Here is a 14,113-nt window from a genome sequence, read left to right on the forward strand (position 1 = left end):
AGAGAAAAAAAAAAAAAAAAAAAAAAAAAAAAAAAAAAAAAACAAACCCAAAAAACCAAAAAAAAAAATTAAATTAAAAAAACCCAGCCCGGAATCCGGAATGCACCCCTGGAAAAGCAGACTCTGGTTTTGCAGGAAAAGCTTCTCCCTAGTGCTTGGGAACCTCCTGCACTGCTTGGTCGGAGGGATGGAGGGATGGAGGGGAATGGTGGGATGGAGGGGAGTGGAGGGATGGAGGGGGATGGAGGGATGGAGAGGAATGGAGGGATTGAGGGATGGAAGGGAATGGAGGGGAATGGAGGGATGGAGGGGAATGGAGGGATGGAGGGATGAAGGGGAATGGAGGGATGGAAGGAAGGAAGGAAGGAAGGAAGGAAGGAAGGAAGGAAGGAAGGAAGGAAGGAAGGAAGGAAGGAAGGAAGGATCTGTGCCCACTGCAAGACAAAGCAGGTTGCCCAGGCTGTGCACAATGCAGGTCTGCCTGGCAGGAACTAGGTCCCAGAGCAGCTTGGGAATTCTGCCCTGTGTTCCCTGCAGACCAACTGAGCTGGTTTTACTGTACGAATCAGAGGCACCCTCCACCCCACCAGCACAGAACCAGCCCTGGGAGCAGCAGTAAGTACAGACTGCCTGTTCCTTGTTGCCCCCTCTTCTCCCTGCTCCTCTCTGGTTAGATCAGCAGGGCCTCTTTTCTCCCCACCCAGCACTGCTGTCTATTCCCTTACACTATCTTTCTTGACCTTCCCTCACCATAGAAGGTTGGCAGTACCGGCCTGCAGTATGCCTGGCAGGCATGACAGGCTACCTGCTACTACTAAGGCTTCGTCTGGGGCTTTTTGTTAACCCCACCATCTACATATTTGGAACAACTCTCCCGGCCATTCTTTTACCAAACCCTCATTAGCAAAACCAGGTATCCTGAGCTCCAATTCTGCCACTGATTGGGATCTCATCCCTGAGAATTTTTACTTCTTTCATCACATTGCCTCTGCCCCTGCTAGCTCTTGAGTAGCAGATGTGGGAAAGGAACCCAACTGCCCATGTTCTTTATCATCCTTCCTGTCAGAGCAGCTGTCACTTTCACTGTTCCTCCAGGCTATTCAGAACCAAGTGAAATTTGGGAGCATTTATACACACCTGTTCACAAAAAGGTGTATGAGAAGATTGCAAAAGACTTCCAAGGGCAACAGAGCCATGTGGGTAGGTGGCAGCTTCCTGAGAAAATCCTGAACAGGTACCTGGAGACTTCCCACTCTGCCAGAGATGTTCTGAATGACTCTATGAACCAACCCACCCCAGTCTGAATGCCTACAGCCTCTTCCAAACATAACTGTCAAGACAAGTGTGGAAAACTACTTCAGGTAGTATTTCAAGTATCAGACAGCACTGGGCTGAGGCTATGCAAACAGGCTCAGCCTCTGAAGTGCTGCCCAGCTAACAGTGCCTCCACTACTGTCCTCCCCAGTAAAACAAAAGACAACCCAGCATGCATAACCAAGAACAGCCACTCACTTGTGAGAGAGCACAGAATCTCAAGATACTCATTCTTTCACAGCCCACATGGGCACTGCAGGTATGAGGGTCTTTATTTCACAGTTAGCACCGGCTAAAGCTATGAGTTACACGTTGTAGCATCCATAGGCAGCAAATCATAGTAGCAACATGGTACTCACTTTGCATTTAATGACAAGATGAAAGACTGCACAAAGTACACCAGGGCAACTCCAAAGGCTGGTAGTGAAAACAAGATACTAAACCTGGAAAAGACCAATTGGCCCAACTAGGGCTTAGGAAAAAAAATAATTATCACATTGATGCTGGATGAGGGGGGAAAGAATTCAAACAGCAGCAAGTAAGAGCATCCCCAAAGGGGAATCAGTAACATGGGGATGGGCAGAACAGACAGGGGAAGGATTCACTCAGGGTTAGTTATAAGCACAGCTGGACCAGATAAGAGAAACATATTTCACTACAGGGAGCCACATGCCCTACCTTTTAAGAGGTGTGTTAAGTTAGTCTGTTTTCCCCCCTTCCCAGCCACTTCACAGTCAAGGAGTTAATTACAGCACAATGCACAGATCTAGTTAGTGAGGGTGGTCCAAAGCACCTATCCCTTTTAACAGACCTGTGTAACTTATCAGGGGCTTGGGAAGTGTCAGCCACACAATGCACAAGAGGGACCGATGGAAGCTCCTGGCAACCACACAGCACTACTTGGTGCCCTGCTTAGACAGCAATCCCAGACAAGGCTACTAAAGCTGTGTCTCCGGATACACTGACCCAGCCCTGTGCAGGGCATATGGCAGTGAACCCCAGCACTCCTCAGGCTGACCTGGACTCAGCTGGCATGAGAGAACAGAGAGAGACACTCGAAGTACTGTAAAGGCTTAGACCATTCCACAGAGAATTAATATGGTTTGTAGTTCCAGTAACTGGAGAAAACGGAGATCTGGAAAGCAAGAACAAAAGCAGGTAAGTTCCTATACCCACTGGACCACAAAAAAAGGAGCATATAATGTGTGAGGGAGGTCTCTTGGCTTCACGGCATTACACACATCAGCACCGCACTACTGAAGAGCAGGTTTGCTGCTGCTGTCACTCAAGGAGCACAAAGTTACTTGCTCAAGGTGACAGTTGCAGAGTTGGAACTGAGCATTGATCTACTGAAATCTAGGTTGCTTGTTTTGTCTCATCCACCTCATGACTGAGAACACAGAAGTGTCTGCTTGCTCCTTTCCACCTAGTCACCAGCTCAGCAGACATCTGCTACACCACTATACTTATCCTATGGCTGCTTGCTAGGCAGCGCCAGCCAGCTCCCTGGCTCCAGAACACTCACTCATCCCTTATTTTCAACAAGCTGAACAGAATAACATCACATCAGATCTGAGGTCCTCTCAAAACCCAGAGTTAAAAACAAAGCCCCCTTTTCAAGGCCATTACCTTATCCTTCAGCTGCTGGCAAAGCTGCAGTGAAACTGTGAAGAAGACAAGGGCATCATTTAACCATGGGACAACACATTCCACTTTATGGACATGGCTGACTTCATATCGCTGGCTGCCAAACTCACTGGAGAGGGGGGGAAAGAGCACAGCTTCACACACAACAGCATAGAACTCAACTGTCCCACATTACCATAGAAGAGATTATGATGATTTCTATCACATTTAAATCAGCGCCTGGCAAAGTTACAGAATGCAAACACTCAAGTCCACCTCTGACCAGATTTACAGTTAAGCAAAAGGGTGAAGTTAGGAACTTCCCTTCATTCCAGACAGGCACAGAGGCAGGGAATGCAGATGGCAATGCCAATAACCAAACACTCATTTTTGTTGTAAACTCTCATCTCTAGATAAACTCGTGGTACTGTCTAGATGGGCTGAATCCTGGAAATTCACATATTGTGGCCTTTAGGACCAAGTCATTCAAAAGACACAACAGAGCATTCACAGGTACAGCAAGTGACTCAGTTGAGGTTTTCCACTTCAGAGATGCTATAATAGAAACTGCATGTAGCTGTTCGGATTTCACCCTCAAGACACACCAACACCCATTATCAGGTACACTACCCCATGTACTTACAACATGGCCCCAGGGTTGTGCAAAACAGACCCTCCAGCAGGCTTGAAGTTCTAGAGAAGGAAAAGGTCATTAGGATTTTAATGTAGTAAACAAACCACTTAGAAGAAAGACAATTAAGGCTTACACTTTCAGTAGCCTGACATCAAGAAACACCCATTGCTCTATTAGCCTGGACCCTCCAACAATATGAAATCCCTTTTGTTAGAACCCCTTCTGCTCCTTCATGAAAGGAGTTCATTCCTTCATTGGCTGAGTTCAATGTAGCTACAAATGTTATCACTACAGAAATAAGATGAGAAGATCCAGAAGAAAAACAAAATATAGATTTTTAGGAAAATCTTCCTTATGGAAGGACTGCATTTCATAAAGCTGAAGAGTTTAAGGCTGTTTTTACAGGACATCAAGTTGACCGATGCAACAGGTGAAGCAGAAAGCTATCTATCAAAATTCCATTAGGAAACCCAAGATGCTACTCAGATGTAAACTGGATTAATATAACTATGCCACAAAATTATCAAACTATATTTGAAGTATTTGCTAAAAAATGGCTTACTCCAGAGCACTGGTATGTTCTTCTGGGCTAAGCAGCCATGCCCCGAACTAGATTTAGAGCCAGTGTTCTGTGTGCAGCAGACTTAAACACACTTAGTACCAGCTGAACTTATTTCTGCATTATCTTATGAATATAACATTGCACCAGGTAGCAGTGTGATCTCCTCCTCACAGTGGAACGTCAGGAGAGGAAACTAAACAAGGCTCATGAGATAGCAGGCATCACCTTGGTTGTGCTGGGCTGCATCATGTGGAGCTGGTAGACAGTGAGGCACAGCTTGTTCAGGTTAATATAGAAATTCACAAGGATGTCTGGAGGCAGCACAGGAGTGAACATTTTCTGGCAAGAAAATTAGTTTGTCAGTGAAAAGATCATAATTTCTAATGCTGGGAAATCATCCCCTTTTCCCAAGCCACACTACAATTATTCCATGACAAAAGAAAAACATTAGAAGAGAAAAAAAGACTGAGCAGCTGCAGACAATGACTGTTGCTCTCACTGCTCTTGATCAAATGATATATGCATGAGAGTGACAAGAAAGGATGGAGCAGTGTTCACAAGGGCAAATCATCCCTGGACAAGACTCTTGGGCAGAGAACAGAACTTACTCCCAAGAGAACCAGAGTCCTCATGCCCAAGTCATCTGCATTCCCACAGGAAGATAAAGAGCAGTCAAAACCAATCAGGATTTGCACTTGCTTCAGTTCTGCCTCAGGAGACACTTCAGAAACCCACTTCCACCAAGATGCAGCCCAGTATCCAAACTGTTGCAATGCTGCCAGACCTGTATAGAGATCTAGACCATCACATACTTACTGTGAGACCACTGGAGGCAATTTCTGGTAGTGTCAGAGTGGCAGGAGTGGTCAGTCGATTTCGGGCTCTGGAGAGCTGCAACATCACAGCATCCATAAGCTACAAGGTAATGTACAGAACCACTGCTGAGTGTGATTCCTGGATAGCTCTGGACAGAGTGCTGCAGAATCCTACAGCCTTCTGCAAGTGTTAAAACAACAACCACCACTACCCCCCATCCTTCCAGGAATTCAGGAACTTATTGGGAAGGGCTGGCTCCCACATAAATGCAGTTTAACTTTCACCACCATCAGACACTTATGAGACAGGTCAGGAGTGTTCAATACCAGCGACTGATGAAAGAACAGCTATTCATGACAAGAATACCAAGCCAACATGCGATCAATTACTGATGCTACAAAGGCATCAACAAACTCATCATCAGCTCTTCAGAAGAACAGGCATTAAGGAAAAAACGAGCTGTATTCTCGGTCTCCCCACTCCCACATCACAGGTCCAACTGCTGCATGGGCTCCCTCTGTTCATAACCAGCTATGAGCGAGGCAGTAAATGAAAAGAACCAGCTCATTGTGAGGCCAATCCTGCCAGAAACCACAGTTCAAAGGCTCTTCAGGCAGACTTCCTCTTCCAGAAAAAAAGGGGAAGCAACATGTTATAGACCTCATGACTGCTAAGATGAAAGCATTTTGTATAATGACTAATATCTCCCCTCACTTCCACTAGAGTTTTCTCTTTTTTGACATTGTGATGAATTCTAATGAGCAAGCCGAAATTCTGTTGCCTTCAGAGAGCATTTTCAAGCAGAAGGTTGGGCTTCACTGCCATGCAGCAGCTGCTCTGTATTAGACCCCAGAAAATACTACTGGCAAGAGAGAAGTCACTTTCAGATTTTCAGTAAATCACAAGTACTGTCATCTTCTGTTTACTGATGGCTGCCTCACTGCTGCTCTTGCCTGCAGCACTGATCAACAGAGAGTAAGTTACGTAACAACATCATCCACAGAAGATCAAGGAATATCCTCCTACATTATCACTGGTGTGTAATGGTGCACTGACTGCTCAGATTACTGTTCATCAGGATGTACAGTCCTGTTACTAAGGCTAAACTAGTACAGATTCATATAAAATATGAGGTCATGTGGAAACTTCTTGACATGGGTATGCATGGGTACAACTATTAAGTCTGTTTCCACTAAGAGACTCAGACAGTAATCTGCATTAATTGTGTTTAAAACAACAAATGGAGGGAAGAAAAATGCATGCTCCTACCCAAGCATCAGGAGCTTTCTCCTCACCTTGAGCACCTCCAAGCCTGTTTTGAACTGGTAGTTCGCATCTCTGTTCATAAGCAGGTAAATGGCTTGGTTCACATGGTTTCTGGCATCCTGGATCTGCAAAGGTACAAATACAGTCCTATGAATGACACACTCTGTAATAACATGTACTCGGAAGTAAAGGTTTCCCCAGTTATCTCACTGACCTTTAGAATGGTGTCTTCTCAAATGTAATGCCATGTCTAAATGTCACATACTGTCTAACACAAACCTACCACTGGTTCCCAGAAGCATTACTGGGTTCTCCACTCATGGACTGGAGATACAGAACGGTCTGACAGCTACAACCTGGATTGTCAGTACAAATATTGCTCCTGTTCTGAAGTGACATCAGGCATTCTCATCCTGGGAGTGCTCTGACCATGACTGCTTGGTAGGAATTCTCACTGGTAATGGCATACAGCAGTCAGCTCCAGCACCATGAACAATGATTTCATCCTATCAGAGCTAAAACAAATGACACCAATGAACAACAAGCACTGATTTCTAATACAGTGTCTCTGTCAATACCCCAGAGTACTTCTAAAGTGAAATTGTTGGGATTGAGAGTCATCTCCAGCATCAAGAAGCTGTGCCATTGTGTGGGACCGGACCAGACTCAGGACACAGCTGGCTCAAGTTCCTCTCAAGCAAGAGGAACACAGTCACAAAAGCAAGGTTGACAGGTGTATTGTTGCTTTCATGAGAGCAAGGACAAACCAGAGGAAGACAATGGCCCTGGAAGAAGCTGACTGCATTCAATTTTAGGCAGCAGCATGAAAATGGAAAAACAAACCCAAGGAGTAAATCAGAGGGTGCAAATGGAACAGCTAAACAGAGAAGCTTGTACAAGAAGTGTCTGCTGGGAGACAGGCTACACAGCTTGGGGTATTTGTAGTTTGATATATTTACAATGCCCTCCAGCAGTCACAGCTCCCGCAGCTCTACATCCTTGTAGAAGCCTCCCTGGCATAGACCTGGCTCTGGTTCCTTCTAATGCACAGCTCAGGGAATACAGAACAGCCCTGCTCTTAGAAAGCTCTTGCACTGGAGTCCACAGACAGAAGAGTGAGAATGGTAAGTCCGCTGTTGGACTGCAGAGAGACTGCAGCTACTTGGGCATCTCCAAATATCATCATCTCCAGCCTTGACATCTCCTAGAGGCTTCTGAGCAAGCTAAACTGCTCCTGGCAGCACTACCCAACCAAGCAATGCCAACCCTGCTGTTATGATGCTCCACTCATATTCCCCCTTGACTTTGCTTTGTTTTCTAATCAACTTCCTCAAAATTTATGTGCCTGCACTTGTGTTCCTCAAAAATGTGCCTGCACTACAACTTCTTACTGATGACTTCACTTTGTACAGAGAAATAAAACTCCAACTACCAGTCAGTAAGGGAAGACACTCCTTTGAGATACTATTTTTTAATTCAGACAGGCGAAAGATCACCATATAACCACTTTAAATGCTTTTGCGCTCAGTCCTTTAGGCACTCACACTCCATATCTGAACAACATTAGAACACAAAATGCAAGTAAATAAAGGAAGTCGTTTTCCATAAAAGCTGATAGAAGTCTTCCAACCAGGCAGCAGTACAAAATAGCCACAAAAGAGGAGGCACTGCTGAGTGTTGTCACAAAAACTTTCTTGCTTTGCTGCAAGGCATAAACAAACACAGTCAAGTTTGGTATTAACATCCCAAGTACACAATTTTCTAGATTTCTACCAATTTGCTAGGTAGAGCTTTCACTGCTAAAGCAGATGTTGGGAACTGCACTCAATGCCAAATGCACTCATCACCCAGAAAAACCTGAGCTATGGCACAAGGAAATACATTGACTCCATCTTCCTCCAACCTACTCAGCTGTGACAAATTCAGGCAAACCATGTCTTCAGACACTAAGTCAGGTCCTGAAATCAGGTATGTCCCAGCAAAATTATGGGAAAGAGATTCTGGTTCTGGATAGCTGCATTATTTTAACTCCTTATCTGAGGGAACTCAGACATGCTAGTGAACACAGTAATTTGTTCTCAGTGTAAACAAATGCATCTGTAAGAGAATGAGAACACGCTACTCAAAGCCCCTGAAGCTGCTCTTTGCCGTTCTAGCTTGTGGTGACATGGGACAGCCCTGCACAGGCACCTCAGGCACTCCTTTACAGGATCATGACTGCTATGCAGACAGCCTTCAGATCAACTGGTGTGTTGGGAATGAGCCCACCCAGGCACCCCAACTCAATTTAACTGATTTAATTGCACCTGCTTCCTCCCTTAGCTTTTACCACTGTAGCTCATGTGGAATGGACATAACAATCTCTCTCAAAAGACTAAAGTTACTGCTCAGAGAGCACTGAGGCTGTGGATGGGTGGGCATCTAGAGCCAACAGGTACCTGCTGCAATTTCCACTGCTTGTCTTCCCGGAATGCAAAATGCAGGAGCTGATTGTTTCTGGGCATTTTCAGATTAACATCCTTAAAAAAAGAAACAAACACATGAGAGCAAGAAATGCCTGTATGCAAAAGATGGGGGCTGGCAGTCACATTCCCTTCTTCCAGACCATCCTAGCAAACTGCCTTCTGCAGTCCTGGCAGAGCCAGAACCTCAGTGCTTCCACAGGATGATATTAATACAAAGAATAGCTTGAAATGCACTGAGTGAATCAGGATCCTGGCAGGACACATGACCTCAGCCCAGAAGGTCCCCAGGGCAACTTGTTATTACACAACAAAGGTGGTGAAGGCAAGGAATCCCAATGGAAGCTGACTACAGCACCCACCACCACATGGTGGTGGTAGAAGGGGATATCAGATGCTGCATCTTGATAAATTTCAATGGTTGCTGAAACATCTAGGCCAATTAGGGAGAACTGACAAAGAGCACTGATCACTGGTAACACAAAACCAGGGTGACCTCCCTCCCTGAGGTGATCAAAGGTTGGTAAGGGTGACACCCACCCACTGCCATACAAAGCAAGAAGTGTTGCAGGTACTCACAGCTTGACACAGTGCATCTCCCTGCAGCGTCATCACACCTTTCACCTGGTCTGTGCTGGAATGAGAGGAAACATCTGGGCTACACATGTCACAAGAGGCACCTATCAATTGCCAGCCTAAAACCTCCCCTCCTCGCCCTGTGTAGCCAGCACAGCTCCTCCTGCCCAGGGTCTGAACACTGCTCCTGCCCAGTAGCTGAACACCACACACACTTTCAAGTCCCCAGTTCTTGGCCTGTGGTGAACTCCAGCCATATTCTTTATGGGCCACCTCACCCTAACTGCTGTGCCTAAAACATTACCTTCATTTCTGATCCCATTCTTATTCCATTTATCACCTGTCAACAATTTGGCTGCTGTTACAAACAGCTCCAGTAGGCACAAGCACAAGACAATAAATTAATTACTGACATTGAAGAGATAGATGATTCCTACAGGAGTTGAAAGCTACAACCCACACCCCATTCCAAGAAAAAAGACCCTAAATAAGTAAAACCCTACAACCTTAAAAAAATAAAAACCCCACACCCCAAACTCTTTGAAAGGTCCTGCAAGATGACTCACATGTATAACGGTCTGAGAAGACTGAAGCATCTAGTTGGGCCATACCTTACATTTTACTATATAAGAGACTCTTTTGACCAACACTACAAGATCCACCTTACAAATGACAACTAAATTAACTAAGATCTGAAGAAGACAATGTTCAAACTTAGTACAGAATTACTGCATGATTCCTTGCAATGATGTGACAGTCCTAATGACTAAAGTTAATTGCTTTGTGAAAAGCTTGTGAACTCCACCAATATTGAGACCACTGAGGATCAAAAAACGGATATCAGTTTCAGAAGAACTGCACACCAATAGTACCTTCTGCACAAGCCTCAGTTTGCTTTGTGTGAAGGAGATTTACTATTGCTATTTTACGGAGATTAGGAGAAAGGTTAAGATTTCTCCATAGTCAGGGTCAGAAACTGAGCCAAGAGCAGAATTCAGGTCTTGTAACTGCAACTCCCTGTGTCATAATCAGAAAAATGCCCTTTGGCAAACTGCCCACAGCACTGAGGCAACACACAGGCATGTGGTCAGGAATCAGTGACTACATTATAGGTGTCAGCACAAAATGGCACATGGCTGGCTCAGGCAGCCCTGGAGCACAGCTACAGACTGCTACCTTCACCTGCCATGAAAGCTAGTTTGTTTTCCTTAAGGCAAAATCTCCTGTTAAAGAAAACCCAGGCCTTCTGCAAAGCCCTACACCACAGATCCTCCAGGATCTGCACCCTTTGCTGCAGAAGGAAGTGACCTGCTGACCATCACCACTTACCCTGATGTGCTTAGTACAAAGTTCTCTTGCTTGACAGCTCCTCCTGAGCCACTGGTGGGCAAGGCAAAGCGGTGGGAGGCCTCCTGCCCAAGAGAGGACACAGTGAATGCTGGAGCATCTGCCTGGGTCCAGCACACCACGAGCCAGGAACAAAGATAATGCGGACACCATCAAGTGGCTAAATATGTAGCCGTCACCTCTGCCAGCCTCCTGAAGTTGACCAAGCAGAGCACTTGGATTTCCTCGTACTGCAGGACTGGTGAAGCCCAGGAGGAGGCTCAGCGCATGCAACCCATAGCAAAAGGCATTTTCAAATCCCACACCCTGAAGCCGGGCAGTGCCAGCAGGATCCCCAAGTTGACCACAGAAGGAGCAGCACCTGACAGCTCAGCTCTGCATACCTTCAGGCACCATAGTGCTGCCCCTTATCACAGCTGGTCTTTACACATGAAGGAAGTGTAGAGAGAACACCAGCCCTCCCCAGCCCTTCATCTGGTTATACTGGCTGGTGACTACCTTTACACATTTCACCCTCAAAACTATAATAAATTCTTCAAAACAGGTACTATATATAAAGGTATTGCAGTCTATTGTCACCTGCCATTGACTCCAGTCCTGGGGTTTTGAGTCAGCACTATGGCACTCGCACCTGCTCTGGCACTTGCCCCTCACCTCCACATTTTTGGCCCAGCTCTTCCATCACTCCATGACCTCTAAAAGCCAGAGAGTGTTAAGGGGCTGGGTCTGTTGAACACTGATCCAGCAGACACACAGTGCATTCACTGTATACAGAAGTCCCTTTGGCCAATTTCCCACTGGCTGCTTGGAAAGAGTCAGCCCCGCAGCACACGCTCAGGCTGGAGAAAGGTGAGAAAAGGGCTGCACATCTGCTTTAGCTGAACACACCAGGCCTCTGAAAGGGGCAGGTACCAGCAGAGGAGTGGGCAGGTTGAGGAAAGGATGATTTTGAACAAGGAGAGTGCATGCCAGTAATTACTGCACAAGTAGCAGCTGTCACCTAAAGGCCATGTTGCTTGCTTCCACCAGCACACATAAGAGCTACAGCAGATTCAGATTCTCCATTCCAGAAAATATTTGTATCTCAGTCAAATGCCTGGCAGATAGGTCTGGCTGGCTCCATGTACCTTTTCGAAGCAGCTCTCAGCAGAGGATAAAGAACAGAGAAATCTTGGGGAAATCACATTTACTGTGAGTCCTCAAGAGCAGAGGGCAAGCAAGCACCAGGGAAAGAACTGGACATGCATAAATGACCTTTCTGTGCAGCCTCTACCAAGAACTTTTTCCTGCAGGGGAAACCTATCACCATTCCTTACACAGAAGGTCAAACAAAACTCAGACAAAATTAACCTCACCTTCAAAATATCCTGCAGCTGTCTCAAAACAGCATGGACCTCTTCTTGTAAAAGCCATTTAAATTCTTCTTCCTATGTAATGGAAAAGTAGCAGTGGAATCATTAGACATCAAACACTGCAAGCAAATCCCTCAGACATATGCCAAAATTATTTAACTTTTAAGTGTACGGCTGTTTCTGTGCTGTTTAAATAAAGGAGAACAAAAGTTTTCTTCCTGATCTGTTGAAACTCCTCAGTCTCCACATCTCCACCCCAGTCCAGTGAACTGTCCTCATTTTTGCCCTTTAAGAAAGCAATTTGGTACACAAATCAGTGTACCAAAAAACCTAGAATTGAATGCAACTTTCAGAGCAAAGTAAAAATACTACTGTGTCAAAAACTGGGGCATCTTTTTATGCTGTTGAGATGGACTCACCTGGCTGCCAGACACGTACCCAGCCTCCCTCACTGCCCCTTCCTCAGAAGGAAATAAGATAATAGGCCAAGGTAAAGCTAGAGAAATCCATTACCAACTCCTGGCACAGACAAAACAGACAAATTCGTTGCTAATTAAGTGGTAGGAAACAAAGATAAGAACTAAAATGAGCATCCCCACCCACATCCCCAGCATTTCCCCAAGCAACAGCAGTCTGAAACCAAAACAATTAGACTGAAAAGGGGGTAGGGGGGCGACACAGGCTAGGGACTCCCAATCATTGGGGCAAATTCAGTAATGAACAAGTTCGGATCTGATGACTCACTGCCTTGAGCCTCCTTTGGCTGCTGCCACAGAGAAGCCTGTATAAAGCAGACCCTCAAAGCACATCTAGTGCTCCTGTTAAACCATGAGTCCCCATGCAGGTCATCAAAGAAGTGCGGAACAGAAGCAAGCATGGGGCAAAGAAAAGATTGCCACTTGACATCCTGTAAGAAAAGAGAAATTTTCCATGGGGAGAGTTCTGAGCAGGTTGCCCACAGAAAAACAGGCAAGCTATGGTCAACTCAGATTTTTAAGCTTGCAGTTTCTGTGCTAGATGGTTCCAGTTCACCATGAGGAACACAACCCCCCACTGATGTGTCATCACCTTACGCAAGAGTTAGCCCAACAACCAGTAGGACAAAATCAGGTTTGTTTCAGCAAACATTTATCCAAGGCAGGCACACACAACAAAGCCAGGCAGGATTCTCTGTTATCCTTCAAAGCAGTTTGAGTGCAGGACCACTGACTTTGACGCTTTAATCCTCTTTTGGGTTTCTGGGAATTATACTGTTCATAGAATATTCTTAACTGGAAGGGAGCCACAAGGATCACGAAGTCCATGTGTGGGCTCTACATAGGACAGCCCCAAGAATTCCACCATGTCCCTGAGAGTGTTGTCAAAACTCTCCCTGACATCTGTCAGTCAGGGTGCTATGACCACTGCGCTGCGGAGCCTCTTCCAGTGTCTGACCACCCTCTGGATGAAGAAACTTTTCCAAATATCCAGCCTAAACTTCCCCTGACAGAGCTCCATGCTGTTCCCTCAGATCCTGTCACTAATCACCAGAGAGAAGATGGATGTGTAACTCTCATTCTGTAATGTTTGGCGTCCTCCAGGTTCCCAAAGGAACAGTGATCCCATGGGTGCAGCAGATACTTTTAGTACCTCCAACACCCACCACTATCATGTAGGTGTTTCTACTCAAAATGCCCATTGGTATCTTTCTTCCCTTTAGTCACAGCAAGAAATCGCCTTTCCCCTGCCCATTAATTTTGGACTAAGTCAAGTTGGTGCACATCTGTGTGCTGCACAGCTGTGTTTTTGGGGAATGCTGGTCATACGCTTCTAAACCATATGACATTAGAAAAACCTGTTTTCCTATGTGGATTTCCATCCAGACCGACGTATCTCTGAACCCTATCTCCATACCGGAGATGTCATTCCTCCTCGGAGATCCTGTCCCGGCGAGGCCGCAGTGACGCCTGCTCTGCGCCGCCCTTCACTAGGGTGGTTCGGACACCCGCCCTGAGAGGGGCGCTTCAGCGAGACACCAAGGTCAAAGGGCACATTCACGGTGTGCCGGGAGCAGGGCGACCCCGGCCTTGCCACCCCACCCAACCCCACCCGGCCCATCGGAGGAGCAGCGTCGGTGGCAGAGAAACCCGGGCGCCGCTGCTGGGAGAGGCGGGAGGAG

The 14,113-nt window shown here is 46.1% G+C and overlaps 1 protein-coding gene across 1 annotated transcript in view; it reads right to left on the bottom strand.

Moving 5' to 3' along the window:
* Positions 1-1,526: 1,526 nt before the first annotated feature.
* The window catches only part of ROGDI (rogdi atypical leucine zipper), a 12,848-nt gene continuing 261 nt past the window's right edge, over positions 1,527-14,113 (bottom strand). The window contains exons 2-11 of the mRNA XM_005425184.1: positions 11,959-12,030; positions 10,586-10,668; positions 9,260-9,314; positions 8,657-8,737; positions 6,248-6,343; positions 4,953-5,051; positions 4,362-4,475; positions 3,584-3,633; positions 2,944-3,070; positions 1,527-2,449 (exon numbers count right to left, since the gene is read on the bottom strand). Coding sequence (XP_005425241.1) covers positions 2,408-2,449; positions 2,944-3,070; positions 3,584-3,633; positions 4,362-4,475; positions 4,953-5,051; positions 6,248-6,343; positions 8,657-8,737; positions 9,260-9,314; positions 10,586-10,668; positions 11,959-12,030 — 819 coding nt within the window. The 3' untranslated portion in view covers positions 1,527-2,407. The remainder of the gene's footprint in view (positions 2,450-2,943; positions 3,071-3,583; positions 3,634-4,361; positions 4,476-4,952; positions 5,052-6,247; positions 6,344-8,656; positions 8,738-9,259; positions 9,315-10,585; positions 10,669-11,958; positions 12,031-14,113) is intronic.

This window comes from Geospiza fortis, unplaced genomic scaffold (assembly GCF_000277835.1).
Source record: "Geospiza fortis unplaced genomic scaffold, GeoFor_1.0 scaffold114, whole genome shotgun sequence".
NCBI classification, from domain to species: domain Eukaryota; kingdom Metazoa; phylum Chordata; class Aves; order Passeriformes; family Thraupidae; genus Geospiza; species Geospiza fortis.